This window comes from Ostrinia furnacalis, unplaced genomic scaffold (genome assembly GCF_004193835.3).
Source record: "Ostrinia furnacalis isolate ACB-3 unplaced genomic scaffold, ASM419383v2 OfSCF0378, whole genome shotgun sequence".
NCBI classification, from domain to species: Eukaryota; Metazoa; Arthropoda; class Insecta; order Lepidoptera; family Crambidae; genus Ostrinia; species Ostrinia furnacalis.
In genome coordinates this window covers 20,972-46,363 of record NW_021130617.1, presented here as the reverse complement: position 1 = coordinate 46,363, position 25,392 = coordinate 20,972, and the positions used below count along the sequence as shown (strand labels likewise).

General features: G+C 37.5%; 1 protein-coding gene across 3 annotated transcripts in view; it reads left to right on the top strand.

Annotated features, from left to right (window-relative positions):
* Nucleotides 1–25,392, top strand: part of Neto (Neuropilin and tolloid-like) — a 46,904-nt gene that overhangs the window by 5,642 nt on the left and 15,870 nt on the right. For all 3 annotated transcript variants that reach the window (XM_028317164.1, XM_028317157.1, XM_028317147.1), the window contains exons 2-6: nt 309–906; nt 22,647–23,123; nt 23,573–23,658; nt 24,276–24,450; nt 25,241–25,389. In XM_028317164.1, the coding sequence (XP_028172965.1) occupies nt 867–906; nt 22,647–23,123; nt 23,573–23,658; nt 24,276–24,450; nt 25,241–25,389 (927 nt within the window). In that variant the 5' untranslated portion in view covers nt 309–866. The remainder of the gene's footprint in view (nt 1–308; nt 907–22,646; nt 23,124–23,572; nt 23,659–24,275; nt 24,451–25,240; nt 25,390–25,392) is intronic.

Below are 25,392 nucleotides of genomic sequence, written 5' to 3'. Positions count from 1 at the left end.
CCAAAAACAGCCCCTCTTTTAGAAAAATATGTGTTTTCTGATGTTTCATCGAATAAGTTTACCAACTTAATGATTATTTTATAAATAAAGCTTGAAAATGCTTCATTGATAGTTAGAGGATCTGGTATGTATACGGTATACCTAACTAACTACGTTAAAAGAAATGGTTGTGTTTCTTTTTTAATATCATTACAGGTAGAAAAAATTCTCCAAAGTATCTTTCAGAAAAATAGCTAGTATCCTAGATAGGTATTACTTTTACGTTGAATGTATTTTTTATTAATATAAATTCATTTCCTTGTTCACAGGACTGCAGCGGAGACGTGAATCGTGTGAACAAAATTTGTGAAAGTAGAAAATCTCGAGTGTTCAGTGTTCACGTAGAATTTAGCAAACCAGTGTAAATTCAGTGAAACCATATTCTAAATTAAAAACCTAAAGCAAAACTAGTGTAAACAAGTAAGTAGATACCTAAATTTTAAAAGCTTCGAGTGTGCAAAAAAAAAACAGTTTCAAAATTCGAGTGCGACAAAACAAAAACCAGTGCGTGAATTTTAAAACGAAACAAAAGAGTGCGTTAATATTTAAATTTGAATAAAAAAACAAAGCCAGTGCGTAAATTTGAAATTGGAATACGAAAATCAAACAAAAAGTGAGCGCATAATTTTGAAATTCGAATACAAAAACAAAAGACAGTGCGAATGTTCGTCACCCGCGTAAATCAACAGAAGACAATACTCAGTGACAGTGACACTGGCAGCCAGTGGAGTAGTGAAGGGTTAGGCGGAGTAGTGATGTGCCAGTAGTGTTGGGATTGATGGTGTTGCCACAAATGCGGGCGAGCGGCCCGGGAGGCCGGCAGGTCAATGACATCGCCGGCACTGACTGTGCTGTTTTTAGCACTTGGTAAGTGTTCTTTTAAAGTACATTACATTAACATATATCTATATTTTTACTAGCCAATTTGCCTAAAAAGAAAAATGTTTAGTTGTTTATTTTAATATCTAGAGGCGACAACGATTTCGGTGCCAATTCGACAGTCACTAGTTCGATTCCCGTCGACCGTTGAACTATTGTGGGTAGGTAATGATAATATTAGTCAATGGACAAGACAAAAATCATGTCTAATGTCCGTGTTGCAACCACTCCTCTGAAGGTTGGAGACTCTACACTCGAAGTTGTTGACAATTATGTATAGGTACCTGGGACAAACAGTCCACCCAGTTAGGTAGTTGAAAAAAATCCGAAATTCACGCATTATGCTGAAAAAAGCTAACTCTTTCCATGAACCGTTTTTTTTATCAACAACGAGGAAGCTCTTGGCCTGTATCTCACCTCATGGTAAGTGATGATCAGGGCGAAGAAGGAAGAAGCGCAATGAAAATATACAAGAAACATAAAGATCTTTCAGATTCATAAGATTCCTGACTATAATTGCTTGCATAATAATCCCATAGTTCCTGTATTTTGTCTGATAATTCCATCGTCAAACGAAGATGAATCTTATTTCCTTATAATAAAGACTGTCTATTTATCTTATACTTTATGTATTGTATTTGATAAATTCATAGCCAAACGATAGTGAATCTTATTTCCTTGTATTAAGAATGCCAGCTATATTATCCTATACATCTTGTATTGTATTTGATAAATCCATCACCAATCGAAATTGTACTTTATGTCCTTGCAATAAAGACTGCCAGCAATATTATGTTTAGTATCGGATTAATGTCAAATATCTTTGGATATATCGTGAGTAGGGGTTATTGGTTTGACCCCAATAGGGAAAAAGAAGGGGATTTTTAATGGCATCTAATATAGCAGAAATGTATGTATTTAAAACCTTATTGCATACGAAATAAGGTACAGAACCGTATTAGATAAAATAGTAAGATCTCAGATCACACTATGATCTGAGAGTAAGATTGTAGAGATAGTTTAACGCTCGTATTCACAAACTCCCACTAGGTGGACCGACGATCTGGTGAAGGTCGCGGGAGGTGCCTGGATGCGAGCGGCGCAGGACCGGTCTTTGTGGAAATTCTTGGGGGAGGCCTTTGTCCAGCAGTGGACGTATTTCAGCTGAAGCGAACGAACGAATTCACAAACATTACTATGAGGTCTCACAGTGTGCGTGAACGCACGGGGTGACACAATAACCGGCCACAGAGCTCTATTCAACGCTGTGCGGTCGATTTGCTGCTTCACTTAAGCAAGCATCGTTTGTGAATACGGGCGTAACACTGCACTCAGAGGATTTTTTTATCCTGTTTTTGGAAGGTTTACAAATGAACGCTCTCGTATTCACAAACGATGCTTGCTTATCTAAGAGAAACAGCAAATCGAACGCACATCGTTGAATAGAGCTCTGTGACTGGTTCATGTGTCACCCTGTGCGTCCACGCGCACTGTGAGACCTCATAGTAATGTTTGTGAATACGGGCGTAAGTATTTATGTGACAGACCAAAATTCATATTATTATTAGCGACTCACAAGCAAAAGCTAGTAAGGTACAGTCAGCGTCAAATAGTTCGTGACACCCAAAGCAGCCAAAAAGTTCGCAACACGTCTTTGTTACAATTGGAATAAGGTTGAATTGTCAACTTATACCCACGATAGCCCAACGGTGATCCGTGAGCCGATCCGAGCCCAAGTGGTCAAAGTCAAAAGTCAAAATTTCTTTATTTGTTTAGACTAATAAATAGTTCTTACAAATCGTCATTTTGCTCTTAAGGAGCCTCTACATGTCTCATAATCTTTTTACCCTACCAGCGCTTCGAGACCAACATTTGGCAAGTGCTGAGAAGAAGCGCCGCAACAAACTCAGTCACCACNTAATATAAATAAATAGAAATAGTAGTAGTAGGTACATTCGATTCAGGAGCAGTTCACTGAATTTACCATGCATTCTTGTATGGTGTATCTTATAAGAATGGGTATACAAGATTGCGTGGTATATTAAACAAGGTAGTGACGTGCTAATATCTAGACTTACATATTAAGATACTAGTAGAAATGACTCGCATACATAAATTTGAATAACTTGGATTGACCAGTCCCCGAAAGCAGCGCCTGTTCACAGACATGACGAGTGAACCAGCCATCGCTTCACTCGACCATATTAGAGGGAATGTAACGACCCGCCTCACTACGCCACCACCCCAGAGACATTTTAGTGAGAATGACAATTCTAAGTTAGGTCGGACTGGCCGACTCGAGATCCGAGGAACGCAGGTTCGAATCCCACCGCCGCTCGACTATTGTGGTGAGTCCACTCGTAACACAAGCTTATTTAGCTTAACACGAGGGGCTGCCGGACTATTAGTAATTTATGAAATACAAATTGCTAATAATCTTTAAAAAAAAAACTTTTTGGCGACTATAGGACTATTTCTGATTGCATGTAAGAAAATATAGAAATAATAAATCGCACTATTAAAAAACTATTTACGATCCGTTTTTCGGTAATAACGTATTAAAGCTATAGGCCTTTAGCCTCCGTTTTAGCCAATTCAACATTTTTTCCTAACATAAGTCCAATTCTCGCTCTTGTCGGAACAGGTATTTATTATAAGGCTTATTACCCACTGGCAATGAGAACGATTAGGTATAGGTTTTATTATACTTAACTCAGTATTAGGTATACTTAACTCAGTGCCTGAGGTATGGAAGCAGTACAGTGTGCCTACCATGAGTTCACGTTAGGTGTGCTCGCTAGCGACTGCGTAAAAAATGACATTTAAATGTATGACATATTGTGCAGCGCCCCTAGCGGCTACTTTCAAGAAATAAAATCTTCATAGAATTTTTTGACGTATTCGCTAGCGAGCTCACCTAACGTAAACTCATGGTAGGCACACTGGAGGGTGTTTTTGAGACGTCAAATAACTTCAGATTTCTTTCAAACTTGTATGCTCTGTCACGTCAAATGTCAATGCACTCAAAATTAGTTTGGTTACTGCTTACACAACAAAAGTGACCACCGAACTAAGTGTTAACTATAACCAAACTAAGTCTAGCTCACTACAGAATTATTTGTTTAATTTACACAACATTTTTTTCCTCATAACCAAAGTGTTCGGTGGTCACTTTAGTTGTGTAAGCAGTAACCAAAAATTTTTTTCCATGCCTCAGCTAGCCTCAGCTACTCACTCAGAGTCACTAGACCTATAGTAAAATCGTATAATAGCCAGTCCAGGCCAGGTAAGCTCTATAATATGCTTACTTTAGTAGCGGTTCACCTCAATAGTCCAGCGGCCGGAAATCGGCAGTTCACGTCTAAATAGGGCTACCTTTTTCGACCTACCAAAAATAGTCGTACAGCTGGATAAAGGCCTCCCTCAAAGATTTCGATAACGACCGGTCCTACGCTGCCCGCATCCAAGCTCTTCCCGCGACTTTCACCAGATCGTCGGTCCACCTAGTGGGAAGCCTGCCCACGCTACATACATACAGCTCGCTTCCACCTTTGACCTGATCGTCACTTACCATCAGGTGAGATACAGGCTAAGAGCTTCCTCGTTATGGATAAAAAAAATCTTCCGGGCCGCGGTCGCCACTCGAGAACTTTAAACACGAGAAAAATAGTCGATGGGGGCAGAACTCGACTTCTCAAATCGGCAGTGAATAACCTTAACTTACCAAAAACTTGGCCATTTAAACTTCCCGAGTATAGGGCTATTGTCACTTTTTCGACCTACCAAAAAACTTAAACCATTCAAACTCCCCCGTGAGCACGTAGCTTTACGACAGACCTAATAACGCTTACGCGGCGCTTCGTTACATGCTCGAAACGTGTCCGACAAAACATAAAGTTTCCTACAATAAAAGCTTAGAGATCGTGGTTTATTTAGGTGCGTAAATCGTATAAAAACTATTTCTATAATCGTATTTGTTAGTGTATTAGGTATCTACGATATAGGCCACACTAATAGAAACTGACAATAATTTAGAGTAACTATTGATGAAAATGGACTCAAAAAGATTCAATATCCTTAAAATTACTTCACTTTGCAATCAATGGAGTATCTACAAGTATACTCAAAGCACTAAATACTTTACGAGAGCTCGACTTCTTCAACTTTATTTCTTTGAACATTATGTTACATCGCTTAAAGTAAAGACTACTTAAAAACATAAGTAAAGACTACTTTAACTTCTAATAATTTAACTTTGCATTTCAATTAGGTACTGAAACATCTCCTACACCATCAAAGTACCAATTTGTAACAGCACACAGTGTGATATTAATTACAAATAATCAATTTTTAGAATGAATTCTGTCATATTTACTTCACAACGCACTGCCCTACTTGTAGGGTAGAGTACCCTTTTTGTAGCCTAATAGGCTTTGCCTTGCAATTCTTGACTAATAGGAATGAAGAAATTGTTATTTTTATTACTTTAATGTACCAGAATGAGTGTCTGATGAAATAAACATGTTTTTATGAAATTTCCTTAGAGCGTAAAATTAAAGATTGCGAAATCGTAACAATAAACATACCAAGTATAAAAGCCCACAAAAATATAATAAAAATGTGTACAAAAATCGCTCCAAAACCACAACAATACGCCACATTCCCACCCGGTGCTCATCAATCAAACGTTCTGTTTACAAGTCATTTCGCACTGTATTGGCAACAAAATAATAATGTTTCGGAAGAAAATATTATATTTTCAGCCCTCATATTATGTTGTATTTCACGGAGCATTTATCTACCTATATAGATATATCTGTCTGTGGTTCTGTTACCTTTTTACCTTTTACTGATTTAGGGTTAGACTAAAAGCATAGAGATAGTTTGAGGGTAAAACCTACCATCTGTTCATCTGTTTGTCACCTGTTCATACCCAACTGATTTAGACGAAAGGTATAGAAATAGTTTGAGGCCCAGGAAATAGGATAGTTTTTATCCCGGTTTTCGAGCTCCGAGCTTTCGGCTGTGGAATATGCCCGCTATAGTGCCGGGTGGAAATTTATGCGGGCGAAGCCGCTGGCTGAAGCTAGTATACGAGTATCCTTATTTCCCTCGATCACTTCACCAATTTCATTCACATTTTATTTTAGTTTTCTTGCACTGTAGGTTCTTATGGAAAAAGAAATCAAAAAACGCGCACAAAAATTGGTCTATTTCCTATCAAACGAAGTTAAAATGGCTCTACTAAAAGTATTGAATTTTATTATTGAGTTTATAATTATAAATTTTCCATGAAATCTTATTCGGAATATTTTAAAACAAATATGTACTTATTTTCAAACCAGCAAATGATTTTCACCAAACATTTTATTTTCTATGAACTGGTATTTTGCCAAATATTTTTGAAACTTTCAGCGAAGCTTATGAAAAAAAAACTTCCAATTCTCGCGTGTTTGATATTGAAAACACTATCACTAATACTTATTTTTAAAACTTTTATGTCTGTTGGAATCGTTAGGCTGGAATTCTAAAATAGGTTTTGTAAACTGTATTTGAAAGATTTGTACAGTCAACAGAATAAATAAAGACATTTTTTTTTTCATTTTTGTATATTGTCTATCAATTGGGTAGTAGACTAACAGTAACCAAGTTTTAGTTAAAGAGCAACCAATTTCAGCCATATTAGTTTAAAATAAAATAATATTTTCTGACGTTTTGAACTCAAAAGTTTTGTCAATAGAATTAACAAACTTGATGTCATAGGTAGTAATTGGAGGCCTGAACTTTTTTTTTTGTTTATGTCATCCTTTTTTGTCGAAAAAAAAAATACATACTTACCGCAAAGTCAAACAGAACAGCGTCATCTCTTAATCAAATCTAGAACTAATCCCAACAGATACAATTCACTATCTTAAAAGCTACCTTAATTTTAACCGTTACTATAATCGGTGTTTTTGTTTGGAGTTTGACAAACTTTTGTTAAAGTTAATGTAAGAAGATGTGCACCATCAACTCAGAGTAAATTTTTGTCGTCAACTGTACCGTGCAGTGTGCATAGAATTAAATTACACAAACAAACATAAAGGTAAATGTATATAGTTTAAAATTTAGCTATCTACCCACGTATGCAGCTCTAACCGTTTGGTCTAGATAACTGCATCAGGTGCAATTTAGCTTTTATAGCTATGTTATTTAGTTAGAAATTTACGTTTGCATTTTGGCATTTAGATGCGAAATTGTTGGGGAAATCCTCAATTCTGTGGACGGAAATTGTCTTTTGGAGGTCCTGTGGAGCACTTTAGTCTTTACTAGCGGCCGCCCGCGATTTCGTACACGTGGATCCCGTTTTAGCCCCTTAGGGGTGGAGTTTCGTAAAATACTTTCTTAGTGGATGCCTACGTCATAACATCTACCTGCATGCCAAATTTCAGCCAGACCCGTCCAGTGGTTTGGGCTGTGCGTTGATAGATCACTATGTCAGCCAGTCAGTCAGTCAGTCACCTTTGAGTTATGTATTATATTTAGATCACAGTACTTTTTTCTGGTCAGCAATTACATTTAGAATAGCTTTTTGTTGCATTAGGGTAAATGTGCCTAAAACATTTGAATGTGCTAAAAAAGAAAAAAGATCAGAAAAATGAATTATCATCATCATAATTTCAGCCACAGGACGTCTACTGCTGCATATATGTTGGTCTCCCCTAATAAATAATAATATAAATAAATCTTTGGACAATTTCACACAGCGCCAGCTAGCCCCAATGATTTCCAAAAAGGAAGAATGATTACAAAAAATGTATGAATAAAATAATAAAAGCAATAACTGTTTCTAAAATTGAGAGGTTTGCAGGTTTCCAGACTACAGTCTGGAAATTTTAATAAGAGTTATATAAGTTTGAGAAACCCTGTCCTAATATTTGATTTGCCTGAACTTTAGTGGAAAAACAACCATACGCCACGCTCACGCTCGCGCGCTTTTAATAGGATAGGGTCATTCCGCCTATTCTCGTCCATCTTATTTTTATTGTTAGAAAACTGACTTTTATTACTGTATTATTTTTATTACTATTAAACTATTTTGCCAAAAGAGTTTTCCCAAATAGTTCTTACATTGGCACCTAAACGTCGGATCCACTCTTAAAACAGTGGAAAATAACCATAAAGACTTCTATGATTGCTTGAATGAATGACAGACGATATTCCTGAGTAATTAAAATAAGTATTATATGACACCCACGTTCAATTCATTGTTATATTATCCTGTTTCTCTAATTACGTTTTTTTTTTGTTATTCCTTAACTAGTCAATGATTTTTATGCAGAAAAATGCAGGTATTTGACCGCAATAACACGTAAGTGCCTACTCACTCTCGCATTGAAATGTTTTGTTAACCTCTCAGCCCCCAAGCGGTAGCCGGCTAACGCACCGCGTAACAATTGATTATCTATTGTGTCTGGATTCGCGGAGCTTGAAGGATTAAATTGAGAGATCTGACTTGATGGCCGCAAACAGGTGACGTTACCCTATAACCACGGGTAATATCTCGCTACTGGCGTCAAAGGCTTCGTAATTAGTGCCAATAAAACCCCTAATAGTGCACGAATAATTACTTATACGAATATTACTCACCGTTTAATAACGACGCGTTGACAAATTAGACCTAGTTAGATTTATATTAACGTAGCAATTGCTTTGATATTAAAATAAGAAGGCTATTTTGATATGCTAAATATAGACACAGACAAATTAGATTTAATATACTTAGTGTGATGTATATTAAACAAGAACTAAGTAAAGTAAAAATACTAAACAAATAATAAGAGACCTTTCAGTTGTAAATAACTAGCTTTTAAAAAGATTTTGAAGAACCTTTTCATCTTAATCGGTTTAGGGTGGATTCGACCAAACAAGAGTAAATATTAATCTCCGAATAAATCGTCAGTTTTGACACCTACTTCCCATACTGAAACTGTCAATGTGCCAGTTATACCAGGAGTTATTCTCGGATAAAAGTTTGGTCGAATCGGGCCTTAGTGGTTTAATCATAATAATAATCATAATCATAATCATTTATTTAAATTCCAAAAGGCTACAAGCAGACAGTTACTTTCACATTATCTAATAATTATTAGCACAGATGAAATAATAAGTGGATTAGACTAAAGACTAAAACTAACTTAAACAAACAATTTCTCTTTTTAATCGAACTGTAATAGATTCACCTTTTACAGGTAAATTAGTTCAAAAGTTGGACTTTCGACAGCTTTGTGGTTGTCAAACTATCGGTGACAAGGGTAGCCACTAGAGACAAGTTGGAACATCTTTGATTCGCTTAACTGTCTGCCATTGCTTCGTTGTAACAATCTGCTTTCAAAGAAAAGCTTTGTAAGGTTGGACAACACTGAAGCGTCCCATAATACATATGTCATTTACAGGATGATACTGTCAATACGGGGTTATTAATTCCGTTTTTTGCCAGGGTGACAACACAGAAATCCTACTTATATTTATAAATGCGAAAGTTTGGATGTCTGGATGTTCGTTACTCTTTTACGCAAAAACGACTGAACGGACTTTGATGAAACTTTACAGTATCATTGTTTAAAACCCAGAATATCTGTGATAAACTAAATTTTACGCGGGAGAAGCTGCGGGCAAAAGCTAGTGTCCCAAGAGAAGACCAACTGGCCAAATTACTACACGGGTAAAAAGCACAAAGAAAAAAATATTCTGACTATAAAATAAGGACTTTTCGCTGTCTCTCCAATCTCCATGTAAGTAAGCTGACAAAATACAGATGTTTTAAAAGTGCATTTTACATTTTTCACTATACCTACGCTTGAGTGACTTTGTGCAATTTATTAAATATGCGCGTAATTTTTTGTGCTTTTCTGAGCATTAAGCTTAAATAGCTCGTGTCTATGAATAATGGTTTAATCACAGTGATACGAGACTATTCCCACGTCTCCATCTCACAGCTGCAACTCATGTGTAGCCAGGATCTACAGCTTCATCATCATCTTCATCATCATTAGTTCAGCCATAGGACGTCCACTGCTGAACATAGGCCTCCCCCAATGACTTCCACATCGCACGGTTGGTAGCGGCCTGCATCCAGCGCCTTCCTGCTACCTTTATCAGGGCGTCGGTTCACCTTGTGGGTTGACTTTCCACGCTGCGTTTCCCGGTACCTACCTACGCGGCCTCCATTCCAGAACCTTGATGCCCCATCGGCCGTCAGTTCTGCGTATTACATACTAATGCAGGGCACATACCTTGCCCACTGCCACTTCAGCTTGCTATTCCGTCGGGCTATGTCAGCGACTTTAGTTCATTTACGGATCTCCTCATTTCTGATTCGATCTAGTAAAGAAACATAATAGTAGATCTACAGCTTGACCGCCAATAAAAATCGGACGACGATCTGGTGAAGAAGTGAGGCAGCGCAGAATCCGGTTGTCAAGGAAATCCTTGAGGAAGGCCTTTGTCCATCAGTGGACGTCATTTGGCTGAAACGAACGAACGAACTATATTCTCGAAATGTTAAAGGAATCTACGCTAAGCGATCGTTCTAATTTCTTTCATATTTGACGTCATTGCCTATTTACCGATTCAAATTTTGATTCAACTGTTTTTCCACGAGTAACTTTAGGATAATTTCTTTTCAAGTGGTTAAACGTTGTCAATAAAACGATTGGTTCTTGAATAAAAACTTACCCAAGCAATACTTACCCCAATAAGGTCTCGATCTCCTGCCGACCCACCTCAGGGAACGGACGGACAATTAGTTCCGCTTTGCGTCTGAAAAACGTTCTTAGGTTATTCAAGGAGACTTAATTATTTCAATGGTACGGCCTACGGGTATAGGCTTAGAAATGCGGAATACTTTTTACCCAATTTTGGTTCTTTGTTCCCACGTTTTGAGAGTTCCGTAGCCAAATGGCAAAAAACGGAACACTTATAGATTCGTCATGTCTGTCTGTCTGTCTGTCCGTATGTCACAGCTACTTTTTTCCGAAACTATAAAAGCTATACGGTTGAAACTTGGTATGTAGATATGTATTCTGTGAACCGCATTAAGATTTTCACATAGAAATAGAAAAAAAAGCAAATAATTTAGGGGGTCCCCAATCCCCATACTTTACAACTAATTATTCCTACATCACATTGTACATTTTCTAGCAAGTAAGATTATTCCAGAAAAAGTATCGAATAGCAAAGGGGCAAATACCGACGACAGTATTTGAAAGGGTTCTACCTAAACTGACATTAGATTTAACTCAGAAGCTACACAAAACCAGCTCTCGCTTCGCCTTTTTCGGAGCAACATCTGCGCTCTAATACGAAAACCATAAGAACTATAAAACTGCCATGGCATTCTTGCTGCAAACGGTGGGGACTTAGGCACTTCGCTCACGGCGACTTTGTAGTGATGCTGTCGCGCGTTTCGTAAATGACAGCATAGCTACCAACGCGCGTAAGTCGCATTTGCAACGCGCTACAGAAGTGATACCAACGCGCTACTACCGCGCTACGGCAGCGCGACTGTATCGATCCAAACGCGCGACCGTGTCGGACGACATCGGGGAGAAAACGGAGGGTGGCACGGCATCTGCAGCGATTGCAAGTAATTTTGTACCGTTACTGAATCGCGTTTGCATAGCGACAGTATCGCGTTTGCATCACGACTGAATCGTGTTTATGTGGGCGAGGGCACACAGCTAGCGACCGCATTGCGACTGTATCGATGCGAACGCGCGACAGAATCACTACTGCATCGCTACAAAAAGTCGCCGTGGGCGAGGGGCCTTAGTACTTATATCGTACATACGACAACACAGCAGACGTAACTTGAAGACCATGATATAACCCCTATTTGTCGCAAAATAAGAGCCACTTTTACTTTAAACTTGATGAGCTGTCACTGAGTACTGTACATCCACTCGAGTAAACAGCTTCTGAACAAATTAACTACCTTTTTGCATTAAATTTTGTGCGAAGTTGTCCAAAGTTGTGATATTCTAAATAAATTAATTACAATGTCTCTCAGGCGTCTGTGTATTAAAGTCAAGTTAAATTAGATTATTTTGAGCTAAATGAATATGAAAACTGCTGAAATGGTTCAATTATTTTGCTATCAATTCGGATGACGACTGGGTTACGAAATTATCTATTTAGTCCGTCAGACAGATATTAAAACTATAACTGTCTTTACGGACAAATAATTGAAATTTTGTAGTCTAGCCTCAGGTACTTGAACTTCACTTGATATATTATATGGCATTGTCTTCCAGTCAACCTTTTATCTACAATACCAAACCTTTCCTTACGCAGTAATCTGTTTTCAGGGCTGATTTTAATAAAACACCGCAAGGCTGGCCCGGTGCCAGACGACGCAGCTGTGTGCATTAATAAAAAGAGGCCAAGTGCACCCGCTCTTTGGGTCGAGGGTTCCGTACGACATTATAAGGCAGCCGCAAAATTCAAAGATTTTGAAACGTCAAGTGGTAAAAATCATTATCCCAGTATTGATAGTAGCGCCCTCCTGTAAATGTCATAATTATATGGTTGACTAAGCCTAGGCGCAGACCATCGATTTTTCGTCGTCCGATAGTTAGTCGGGCAGTTGATCAGTATGGGCATATATGGAAATGCGCACATTACGCCGATTCAATTTGGCCGATTCTTTATACAAATTAAAATCGGGCCCAACTATCGGCCTACTAAAAATCGATGGTCTGCTCCTAGTCTAACGTGACAAAAATCGTAACTAATAATCGAGTATTGATAGTAGCGCCCTCATGACCATGTCATAGCTGAGACGTTCCAGTGTAGGACAACTATAACCGTAGCAGAACCAAAAACTAAAGTTACCGATACTGTCACTTAAGTGACAATAGTTTCCCGCCTATTGTCAGCTTTACTACAGCACGTAGAGCTGGCCTTTGGGGCAGAAAAGTTCTCGAATGGTGACTACGATACGTATGTACGATAACGGAATTTTACCGTCGATCCATCTAGTGTGTCTCTTTTCTTATGGCCCGAATCCAAAAATGCAGCGTCTTATGTCCAGAAAAAAATATTTTATACGGTCTACATCTAGAAACTATATTTCAATTTCATTTTTTTTATTGACGTACAAAACTGTTTACAGCAAAAATATGAATTTCATATACAAATTAATTTTATGGACTAGGTTACCCTTACTATGTAATTGTATATTCATCCAATATAATTTTCGATTAAAATTTCGATTACTCATTAGGTCAGGTTGAGTTAGTTACTTTTCTATGAAATATGTTTTCCTAGAATAATAATTAACATGAATGCACGGGGTTTACTTTTTATTCGACAACTGGCCCCTAAAACCACCAATAACCAAACTAGACCTTTGCGGCAAAACAAATCTTGCTGACAAAGGAAGTATTTGGGCTACCTGCAGAATAAGTATTTTAGGACAAACTTGGGTTTTTAATGGAGAGGATCGCCTTGAGATTGTTTTTGGTCTTAAGGAAAATACAGGGTGTAAGAGAGACTGGTGAAAATTAAGCGGCATTTTAGTTAGTGACAAAAATGACTTCCTTCCCAAGTAACATTTTACTCCATTTAAGAGTTCACATTTAGTTCCAATGTGTACTTAAAGCATTAGTACAGTTCACTCGTGATGTATAAGCTGTATTATTGCAATTAATTACACCTATACCTGTCTAAGGGACTTATAGGAGTGTAGACTAGTGTAGAGTTATACTTTTATACGATTGTTGGTGTTATAATACTCTAACAACTATCCTTTAGTCAGCCATCTGACTAAGAGCATTATAGGAGGGTAGAATTTGTACCACAGGGTTACTAAATTGGATTTCAATAAATTTCAAGCCTTTAAAAAAACTATGGCAAAATTTTATACGATACGTTCTTAACAAATTAGGAAACGAAGAGGAACAGTAGTTAATAACATAGACAATCGATATTGTTTTACACGTTATCACGATTTTGAGTACAAGTTTTGTAATTCCAATTATCGTAACGCACACTTGTACCTAATCTACTTTGCCAGTCTTTTGCTTTCATTTATTGTTAGTCAAACATAACTACGCTATTAAAACTTTAAAATATGATTTACTAAAAAAAAATTCAAAATCCTTTGGTAAAGTTCCATACAACTTGATGTGGTACAATTTAGCCGACTAGGTGATAGTGCTTTTAAAAAATCGGTAAAAAATATAGCTTATAAATACCGAAAAATGTTTCAAATAATTTTAATCCACACTAATTTACGCTTCTAAATAATATATTAGAAACACCCTGTGATTAAATTTAACAAAATTACAATATAAACATGTATTGTCAAAAGTTACTTGAAAACAATGAAAAAATACTTTTCAAAATAAAACACACGTGTTTGTTGTCACGGCAAAAACCACATGGCCGATATTAATTGATTTTAGTTGTGTATCGCTGAGTGTTGCAATTACAGAAATTCAATAAATACTTTACGAAATATAAGGGTGGTACAATTTACCCGGCGGTACAATATACCGAACTCTCCCCTATGTGTTGTCCATTAACATCAACAGCAGTTTATTTGTCCACAAGTACTACTCTTATTTGCTTTAAGCTGAACACGAATGTGAATGTGATATTCTATTACACATTTCCCCAAGCCTGTTTTTAGTTGTTCATGGTGGTTCTGTACATGATGCAGTTATGCCTGAACCTGAAATTTCCCTTCAAAATATACCAGATATCAGAGTGTGATGATTGCAGTTCTTGTGATAGTGAATACCATTTTGATTTGGACAATTATTTAACCTTTCGCAAAAAAAAATAAGAACATGGGCTATTGAAAATCGTATTCCTCATTCCGCTTTGAATAAATTGTCAAGCATAATAAACGAATTTAAACCGGGAACACTACCGTCTGATGCTTTAGGTATTCATACTTGACTATTAGTACCTGGGCTAGGCGATTTAACGGACATTAATATTTTTTATTGCGGATCTCTAAAATTTCAGTATTTGAAAGAATTAAAGATACACAATTGACCTGAACTAGGTACATCTTAAAGCTGTACATAAGTTCACATTAGAATAAATTTATAGACATTAGCGCTGTAGTGGTACAAATGTGGAACTTCATATAGATAACAGCATTCTAACAGAACACATGTGAACCTAATATACGCTCACCGCATTAAATTGGAGTTATAACAGTTCACATAGCCGTATTTCATTTCCACCATTTTGTTCTACATAACCTAAAATATTTACCAAATAAATCTCCAAAATTAATGCAGATTTATCACAAAATTCGCAGATAGAGCGATTGAGTTTTGGTTTCATGTTATAATTAATTACCGTAATATAATTATAATGCCAATACAATATCAAAAACTGAAAATTGTAGATTTCCTCTCAGCCAGTTTTAAATATTTTAAAATGAATATCGCGTTTTTACAGAGGCGCGTAAATATTTTAGCTGTAAATATGTATACATTTCACGATAAAGTTGCATTCCCAATGGCATTAACATTATTAAGTATTTAAAACCCGTGTTATTATTTGCATAAATGATTATCCGCCCGAGTTGTTTCCCTCTTGGCACTCACGTACAAATACCAAACTAATATTAAAATGTGGAAATAATTTAAGACACACGTGAACTTTAGGTAGCATTGGAGTACTTTTGTCGGACTTTATAACTTTGAAAAAGCTGTGCATTTAGCCACTTGTTACTCTTTATTGTCCTCACGTACGTTGTATGGTTCACACTGCGTCCCATATAGTGCCGTAAGTCAGCCATAAGTACGATGTTACTACTTAAACTGCTATTATAATGCTATTATACTGCTAATGTACAGCCATAGTGAACTTAAAGCTGTCTAATTTGTGCCCAAACTGGTTCTATAAAAGCATTATAGCAAGCTATACAGCTCGTATACAGCTGACATACACAGCTTGTGGAGTACATGTGAACGACTATTGAACTCTTAAATGGAGAAAATGTTACTTGGGTTGTGCTGCTTCTTCTAATACTAGGCCACATTATTAGAGAGCGTCCATTAATTACGTGAGACTTTTAGGGGACGGAGGGACCCAGAAAAACCTCACTTAATCTCACGTGGCTGAGAGGGGGAGTGTCGAGAAATATCACGTAATTTTTTTCTACAACAAACAGAGTAAATCCTCCGTCTACATTTGTGAACACAGGCCCAGTTTTTAGATCCGCAGTTTGCTACCAATGCTTAAATATTAACAAAATGTAAACTAATAGTTAAAAACTTAAATAAAAGTAAAAAAACTGGACCTAAATTGTTTTGTTTTATCATTTCAGGGAATTTTTTTACGCAGGTCGGACTTTTTTATAAAATCTAATATTTTTGAAGCATGGATTATCTCATTTACATTGCAAATAGGCATTTTGGCAAATCTCACGTGAGATTAGGGGGTAGGGGAGGGGGTCTGGCAAAATCTCATGAAATCTCACCAAGGGGGGCGAGGGGGTTAAAAAATAGCCAAAATTATCTCACGTAATTAATGGACGCCCCCTTATCCAAAAACAGTGGTAGGTCTTGTTCCCACAGAGATATCCCGTTTTTTGCAGGACCTGTCTTTTTGAAAAATCCGGCCTCGGTTTTCTGCGGGACACTGCAATCGGGATTTTCATGTGAACGTTAATATTAAAACACGAATACTACTAAACGACATGCTGAAAAAACAGTTCCTGCAAAAAACACGTTCTCTCTTTGTATACCATTAGGACTGAATCTGAAATAAGTTTTTTTTTTAAAGATTATTAGCAATTTGTATTGCTCAAATTACTAATAGTCCCATTAGCCCCTCGTGTTAAGCTAAATAAACTTGTGTTACGAGTGGGCTCACCACAATAGTCGAGCGGCGGTGGGATTCGAACCCGCGTTCCTCGGATCTTTGTTTCTAAGACGCATAAATTTTACGTAATACACTGTTTTATGCTGACGATATTATAATTACGAGTGAGTTCACTAAAAACGTTTTTATGGCTTATAAAGAAAGTAGCGTCCAGTTTTGAAGTTATTATCGACGATAAAAATATAAACTTGAAGCTTCCTAATTTGGAAGACCTTAAGCCATGAAAACTGGAGTTTTTATGCAGCTATACGCAGCAAAGACGCACTTATTATAAGCATGTAAGATACCACAGTGTTAGTCCATTATCTTTAAATTATCTCCTTTTTAGTACTAACTCATATAATAAATACCACACTGCGCTTGCTGGTATGTGGCCTCCATCCCAGAATATTTCTGCCCCATAAGCCCTCAGGTCTTCGTGCTATGTGCCCTGACCACTGCCACTTTAGCTTGCTAATCTTTACAGCGACCTAATTGTCTGAAAAAATATGATTTCGTACTTTAGAAGGATTGTCAATTGCCGTCTCTAATTACCTATCAGTTTTGCGTACTAACTATGTACCTACACTGCCCACTGCACACTTTAGCTTTCTAATCCATAGTTTCCATTCGTACTTCAGAAGACTTGTCAAACGCTTATAGAGTTTACGTTCCAACTTTAGGTAATTGTGATCTCAGTTATTAAAACTCCCATGATAGAAGAAGAAATACATTTAAATATCTTTATGACAGAAAATTAATATCGGACTTATTATACCATACTAAGAATTGTCACGTACAATTTCCTCCTAAATGAATGCCTCTTTAAATCCCAGAGACGGAACGACATCATCCCTATGAAATTTCTTTGCTACAATATTTTTAAAATATTCGCACTCACTTTGCAGGAGGCTGCATAAAAGCGCTTCTTTCCAGCTAGTATCAAATAAACTGGTAGCTTTCAGCGCTTTTTGTTGACGCTTGAATGAAGCTAGCCTATTAGGGGTGGGACATCACTGCGGGATCTTACGGGAAAATTTGAAGTTGTTAAGCGGTGCAAATTGTTGTCTTCCTTTTAACTTAAAAGTCGCGGAAACAAGCCTGCGTTTGTACCAATACAAATAATCTATGTTCTTATTATTATTTTGATTAGATGTAGTGTAGCGAAGCGATTATCTCTGATATTACAATATTTACAATGTTCGGTAACTTCGGTAAAAGAAACAAAATGACTTACTTATAACTAAAAATAATCGTTTGCGACATGAAACAATCATGGTTTTATTAGATACAACCGTTTTATATTTTAAACTTTACTTTTATCATTATTAGTTGCCACTTTTTTATCTGTCAGTTTTAGACTATTCGAGAAGGTTATTAAATATTTTTGTCAGGCTGTATAATTTCTTTGATTTGTTTTCATAATCTATAGATATTTTTTCCGGGACTCATAATTTCTCTTCCCCTAAATCCCGGGAATTCCCACTATCAAGGCGCATCACTAGTCGTCTGGAGCAGGTCCCCGGGGGCGCGGCCCGGGGCAGCACTAATTTATTCATCGCTCATTCTGCCCTAACGGCCTGTGTTCGCCGGCTGCTAATAAAAAGTTACGGATACACCGCCCTCTAGACCTGAACACCGTAATTAGGGCTTTGTCAAAGGGACTAAATTACTGGGGCTTTTTTACTGTCACTCTCCTTTTTGGCTGTGGAGTTTTTTGTCTGACTATTTTGGCTGCCATTTCTTTTTCTTTTTATTTAAATTCCTTATTGGTATGGAGGCCTTTTTAGGGCCCTTGAATACGTTCCAAATATAGCTTGTCTTACCAATACTTCTAGAAAACATACTTTCATACTAAATCGCACATAATTTTATGTTTTTTAAGGTATTATCAATCTCAGAACCTCACTATACGCGATGCGAATGTTCGGGTTATCGCGATGAGGGTAGCCAAGTATTCGAGTCAATAGGTATTGCATTGCCTTTTTGTATAGTCGCAAGACTTCGCTCTGTTGTCGCCCAAATGTTGTAGCGATGTGTGTGGCTCAGGCATAACAGAATAAGCCGTAGATGACAGAGAGAAAACAATAACTGGCATCATACATTTTCCTTATGTCAATAGCAACTACTTTTCGTTGCCACCATTTATTATCCCTTAATAAAAAATGAATTGAACCCGGTCAACAAGAACCTTTTTGGACGTCTTTTGTTTCAATTTTCAAAAAATTATGTTTTATTCTTATTTCGATTACCTACCGCGAAAAGGAATATAATTTTAGGAGTCTAATGCAACGGGCATGTCTGTTTTACCATCAATCCCTAATTTTAAGTGACCCCTTTGAAAACAAAATTCCTATTAAGTGTTACTTAAAAATTAGGGATTGATAGTGAAAACGGGCATATTAAGTAGGTATACAGGGTGGACTCGATAAGTGATCTCACTCGATTATTTATAAACTATACAAGATATTGAAAAACTGGTTACTGATCCTGGAAGTGCTTCACGAGCTCTTTCAAGCAGTACCAATAATAGGTTACAAAATAAACTGGATATATTATCTAAAAATTTTATGTTTCAGTTGTTGATCACTTATCGTTTCCACCCTGTATATTTTTGTATAACCGTTTAGGAACTTTTAAAGTCAACATCAAGGAGGTTGCCGAGAGGATGAGCGATCTCCAAAGTTAGCAACTACAGGGTGTGGATAAATGAAGGGCATTACGCAAACTGCTACGCCGACGCGTTTCAGACGCGTTTCAGGGGCGTTTCAGGTTGTAACTTATGGGCTGTGTGTGAGGGTACTTGTGTTGTACAGTCAGCCGAAAATATTATGAACTTTAGACACCTAGCCAAGTCAAATCAAATCAAATAGTTTATTCAGTACATAGGCCCTTTCATACACGTCCCAAGTATAGCTTGCTCTACCACCACTTCGGAACATTTGGGCTGGTGCTGAGAAGAAGTGGTGGAAGAAACTCAGTTACCTTTGCCAGTCAGCCAGTCAAGTACCTACTAGGTGGACCGACGATCTGGTGAAGGTCGTGGGAAGTACCTGGATGAGGATAGCGCAGAACCGGTTGTTTTGAAAATCTTTTTTTTCTTCTTTTCGTTTGATCTTTGAATCATGTCGACTACTTACTTATGTATTTTCTATGACATTTGACAACATGTCAAAAGTCAACGACTCATATTAATTTAGGCAGGCCTGTTCATCTCCGCGAGTTTACATCGAAAACAAAACACGCACGATGGCCCACCTACAGGATACTATTCGACAAGGCCTCACATACGAGCGAACATTGACTCACGTACGCGTACTCTTGTGTATGATGGAAGAAAATAAAAAAATGGTGTACTAAATACTGTGCAGTATTTAACTAAATAATAATAAAAACACAAAATGTACTTTTTTAAGTTGCCTCAAGACACTGAGAGGTAAATAAGTAGTTAATATTATTCATGATAATTCATGCTAAATCATGTATTTCCTCCGCCATTTTCCGCAGTTTGGCACCTCACGTCACATCATTTTACCGAAGTCAGCCCTATAGCTTCGGCGCAGTACCGATCACTGACGTTTGTCAACAAAGTGGTGCTTGACTCTTGAGACAGGCTAAATTACACCATATTGTTAATGACATTGAGCATATATTTTTTTAAATAATTTCGCGAAGTAAAACTTCTGTACGTAGTACTTATTATTATTCTGTGGTTTAGGGTTTAGTGTGTGAAAAGATATCGAATAAAACCCACTTAATTAATAGCATGTCACCTAATGTAAAATAAATAATAATTGGGTATGCGCCAGAAACCAGAGTTAATATTTTCATTTAATTGCAAACACTGAAACTTTCAGGATAATGAACTCACTGGTTTTAATTAAAGTCTTCATTAATATAATTGAAGTTTGTTATTTCAAATTGTGCAAATCTAGCAAAATATTCATTTAAAAACCAACTGATAGTATGATGGCAAAACTTGATCTTATTCGTTCCTCATTCTTATAAATTAAAAAGAAAACAAACAATAGTTTAATAACTATAAATAAATATTTTATGATTGCTTTTATCGCTCTTTTTCTCTATAAAAAACAAAAAACACTCCATAAAAACAATTGGCAATCGTTCAGCTATGAATGAAAGTGTAAAATCTATATATATATAAAAGAAAGTCGTGTTAGTTACTTCGCTTATAACTCAAGAACGGCTGAACCGATTTAGCTGAAAATTGTCAGGGAGGTAGTTTAGAGCCAGGAGAAGGACATAGGATACTTTTTATCCCGTTCGAAATTAAAAAAAAGTCTGCTTATTTATTGCCATTAAGGCGGAACAAAGTTCGCCGGGTCAGCTAGTGAAATATAAAACCATTCGTTGTCTACCGTTCATCAAAATTTCGAACAGCGATTCTCACTTGTTTTTGTAGTGTATTTTGTTTTTATTTCGTTTGTGGGAGCAAAAGAGTAGAAAGTAATGGATTCTTGTACAGATGCGAGCACAAAAGTGGCTTTTACGAACGACATAGTAATCATATCAGTGTGCCTACCATGAGTTTACGTTAGGTGTGCTCGCTAGCGACTGCGTAAAAAAATGACATTTAAATGTATGACATATTGTGCAGCGCCCCTAGCGGCTACTTTCAAGAAATAAAATCTTCATAGAATTTTTTGACGTATTCGCTAGCGAGCTCACCTAACGTAAACTCATGGTAGGCACACTGTACATATTGTGCTATTAGATTATGTTATATTACGACAGTCAGTTTCTTGACCATTTTGCTGCGCAATTTTTGTTTTGTTCATAAGTAGGAATATTATTATTTTGTCTCTATCTGCTCGTATATCGAATCAATCAGGTAAGTTAATTGAATTGATTATACTATTAAGTACCTAATAAAAGAAAATAGAGACCCAATAATGAAATCGAATATTGTCGGAGACCCTGAATACTATGACGTAAGTACGTCTCATCTCAATTAAAACCATAATATAGAATCTTTTACTTCACCACATAACAGGACATGTTAGTAAATATGGGATTGAACGTTATTCAAAAGCTTTAGTGATAAAATACCTTATTTCTCTAAATCAAACAGATATCTAAAGATAAAAAATACTATGACTACAATTTAGGTGATCGATCGTGGGGATTCTTGGATGGCTTAAACATGGAGTGCAGGTGCGGTTTTGTTCCCCAGTCGACGAAGCACCTGATGTCGTGCCCTGAGTGCCCAAGCAACTGCACTCAGGAGGATTTGATGAGTACTGCTGAGAACGCCACTTTTGTGGCGGAGTTTTGGGCTGACTCTGTGTAGGTTTGTTGTCGACACGAAAAGAAGAAGAAGAATAAATACTATAAGTTTCTCCCGCCGACTGTACACAACAGCTGCGCATAAAAGTTGGAGGAAAACCGCGATAATATGACGGAGGGCCCACAATGAGGTGTAAAGCTCCAACACCTTTGTTACCAGGTTTCCCGGAGAGCCGGGGATTTCTCTATTTACAAGATTTACGCGCTGAATATACTTCTAAGATATAATGTGATAATTTGCGTGTAAAAGAGTGCACACTTTCTCACTTCTGTCAATTATCTTGTTATCAATAGTTTATTATAAAACTAGCTTTTGCCCGCGGTTTGTGTCTGTCACAGAAAAACTTTATTCCGCGCGTCCCTGCTTCAAAAACCGGGATAAAAACTACCCTATGTCTTTTACCGCGACTCAATCTATCTTTCAAAAAACGCTTCTACACGTCCCATACCACTGCTTCGGGGCAATAATTGGGACAGTGCTGAAAAGAAGCAGCTCAAGAAACTCCGTCACTATTTAACAATTTATTAACATGGTTTCTCTTTTGTTACAGTGACGTCCACCCTTGGCGTAACAATCGGGCGTACAGCTGATTATGACAACATCCCTGAAAGCATGAAGACGAGCAAATTAGCAAATAAACCAAACATCAGAAACATGGAAACCTCTTGGACCAATGTACATAATAGGCTAAGTAGACAACAATTAAGCGATAATGATATTGTACATAAATACGATGAAATTTATAAAGAAAACGAAGATCTTGTTAGTAATAAGCAAGTAAATTTGAAAAGTACAGATGACAAGATGGGTGGTGTGAGAAATTTTGCTGAAACTAAAGTAGGTTATGGTAAGAAGTATGATGGTGCTAGAAAATATTCTAAAGGGAAGAGAAGAGTGAAGAGAGAGGATGATCCATGTGAACCCTTCAGGTTTAGGAACCCTGAACAGCAGCAGATTACGCATCCTCGCAATAAGAACAATACAGACACGTATGCGGGTGGGATGAACTGTAATACTACTATTCAAGGTAAGTTTGATCTTATAGTATCAGTTGTAAGGTCTTCTTTCCTTTCATCTTTTCCTTTAATCCGGATAGCTGATGTTGTTGCTGAAAACTTGTACTAAATTGTATTTTTCATACTACGAATTTCTGAGTAACTTTTTAATATTATCTTACCGCTGCACTTCTCTGCAACGTAACATAATGCACATCTGTTTCCAATATCGCAAATAAAACCCTTATTCTATTTATCCATCTTCACCTTAAAGGCCGGCATCGCATCTGTAACGCCCCTGGGACTGCGGGTGTCTATGGGCGACGGTAATCACTTACCATCAGGTGATCCGTCTGCTCGTTTGCCTCCTGTCACATAAAAAAATACGTTAGAAACCTCCCGTTTTCAGTAAAAAAAAACCCCTCCATCAGTCTTACAGGTTTGATTATGCCATTCAACAGCAATTTTTATTAATTTGCAGGTCCAATAGGAACTGTAATCGAACTAACATTCGTAGACATGTTTCACATAGAGGATCACCCAGACTGCATCTACGATTATTTAGAAGTGAGTATCTTGTAATATTTCATATCCCATATTCCATAGAGCCTGAAGGCAAAAGTTACAGGTGACTAAATTGGTCTATCTAGTACAATTAAACACATTCTCCTTGAAATGCCTACATCGAAGACAAGCTTTAGGAAGTCATGTTTAAAAGCAGGTTTCTCAACATTTTCGATCAGTTAAGATATCTTTATACAGTCGCCAATACTTTAATTAATTCAAATGACAAAGCATTATTTTCAACCGAAAGACGTCCACTGCTTGACAAAGGCCTCCGAAGATTTCCATAGCAAAGAGGTCCTATCCACTTCCAGGTGGTTTTGATTGATTATATTTTTGAAAGATTGGCCTGTACCTACATTATTATTCTATTCTAAAGGAACATGGTGATAATGACCATCATTATTTCGGCTATAGGACGTCCTCTGCTGAACATAGGCCTCACCTAATGATTTCCATAACGGCCGGTTGGTAGCGACCTGCATCCAGCGCTTTTCTTTATGTGGTCAACGGCCCACCTTGTGGGTAGACGTCCTACGCTGCGATTTCACATGACCTCCAGAACCTTGCTGCCCCATTGGCCAATCTAGAAGAACGTTTCAAAATGATCCCAATTGCAGATCCGCGATGGTGCGAAAGGATATTCGAAAGAGATCGAGACACTCTGCGGCCATCAGTTCCCTCGTCAGATCGTGACCACCGGGCCCTTCGCGTGGCTCAAGTTTGTGTCGGATGACACCATCGAGTACGAGGGGTTCAGGATCAATATCGCGTTCAGACAGGAGCCTAAAAGTCGTGAGTATAGTGTCTCATTTTTGTAGGGCTCTTTCCCTGTTTTTAGTAGTTCGTTTGTTCATTCGTTCGTTTCAGCCGAAAAACGTCCACTGCTGGACAAAGGCCTCCCCCAAGGATTTCCACAAAGACCGGTCCTGCGCCGCTCGCATCCAGGCACCTCCCGCGACCTTCACCAGATCCTCGGTCCACCCAGTGGGAGGCCTGCCCACGCTACGTCTTCCGGCTCGTGGTCGCCACTCTTAGTAGTATACGTATTTTAATAGTAACTTTCACACGAACATCCCATTTGCGGTGTCCCAATCCGTTCGAATTTGAAATTATGAGTTCACAGAAAAATTTTAATGCGTTTTAGAAAAGTTGTGCAGAGGAGTTTTTTGTAACCTCTTTCCAATTTAATAACTTTTTATGACCTGTCAAGTCAAAGGTACTGCTGAACTCAAGGTTCCCTCAATGATTTCCAGATCTGTCGATTCTTCATAGATGCGACATAACGAAAAACATAATTATCACATCACTTTTGTTCGCTCACTAAGTTCGCTTAAGGACGTAGCACATTCATCAACCTGAAAAGGGATCATAATCGTATCAACTCGAGGCGTTCAGTATTCTTCGTATGAAACTTCATACTCCAAACGTAGAAACGCCTCGCCTCGCAGTTGACAGCGCGCGAAAGGCGATACGGTGTTGATCGCTTTCCGAGTTGATAAGTCTGCTATGACCCTTATTATTTTCTTACAAGCAAATAAGGATGCTTTTTTAAACTGATGTCTTGTACATTGTTTTGTTCTAGATATAGTCCCAAGTGACTGCTACAACGAACCAATAAAAGGCATGCACGGAGAAATAGGCATTGGTAAAATCAAACCGTCATGTTTAGAAGAAAGCAAAGGACAGGCGCTGGACGTGCTATGGACAATAAATACGCCTGAAAATACCAAGGTA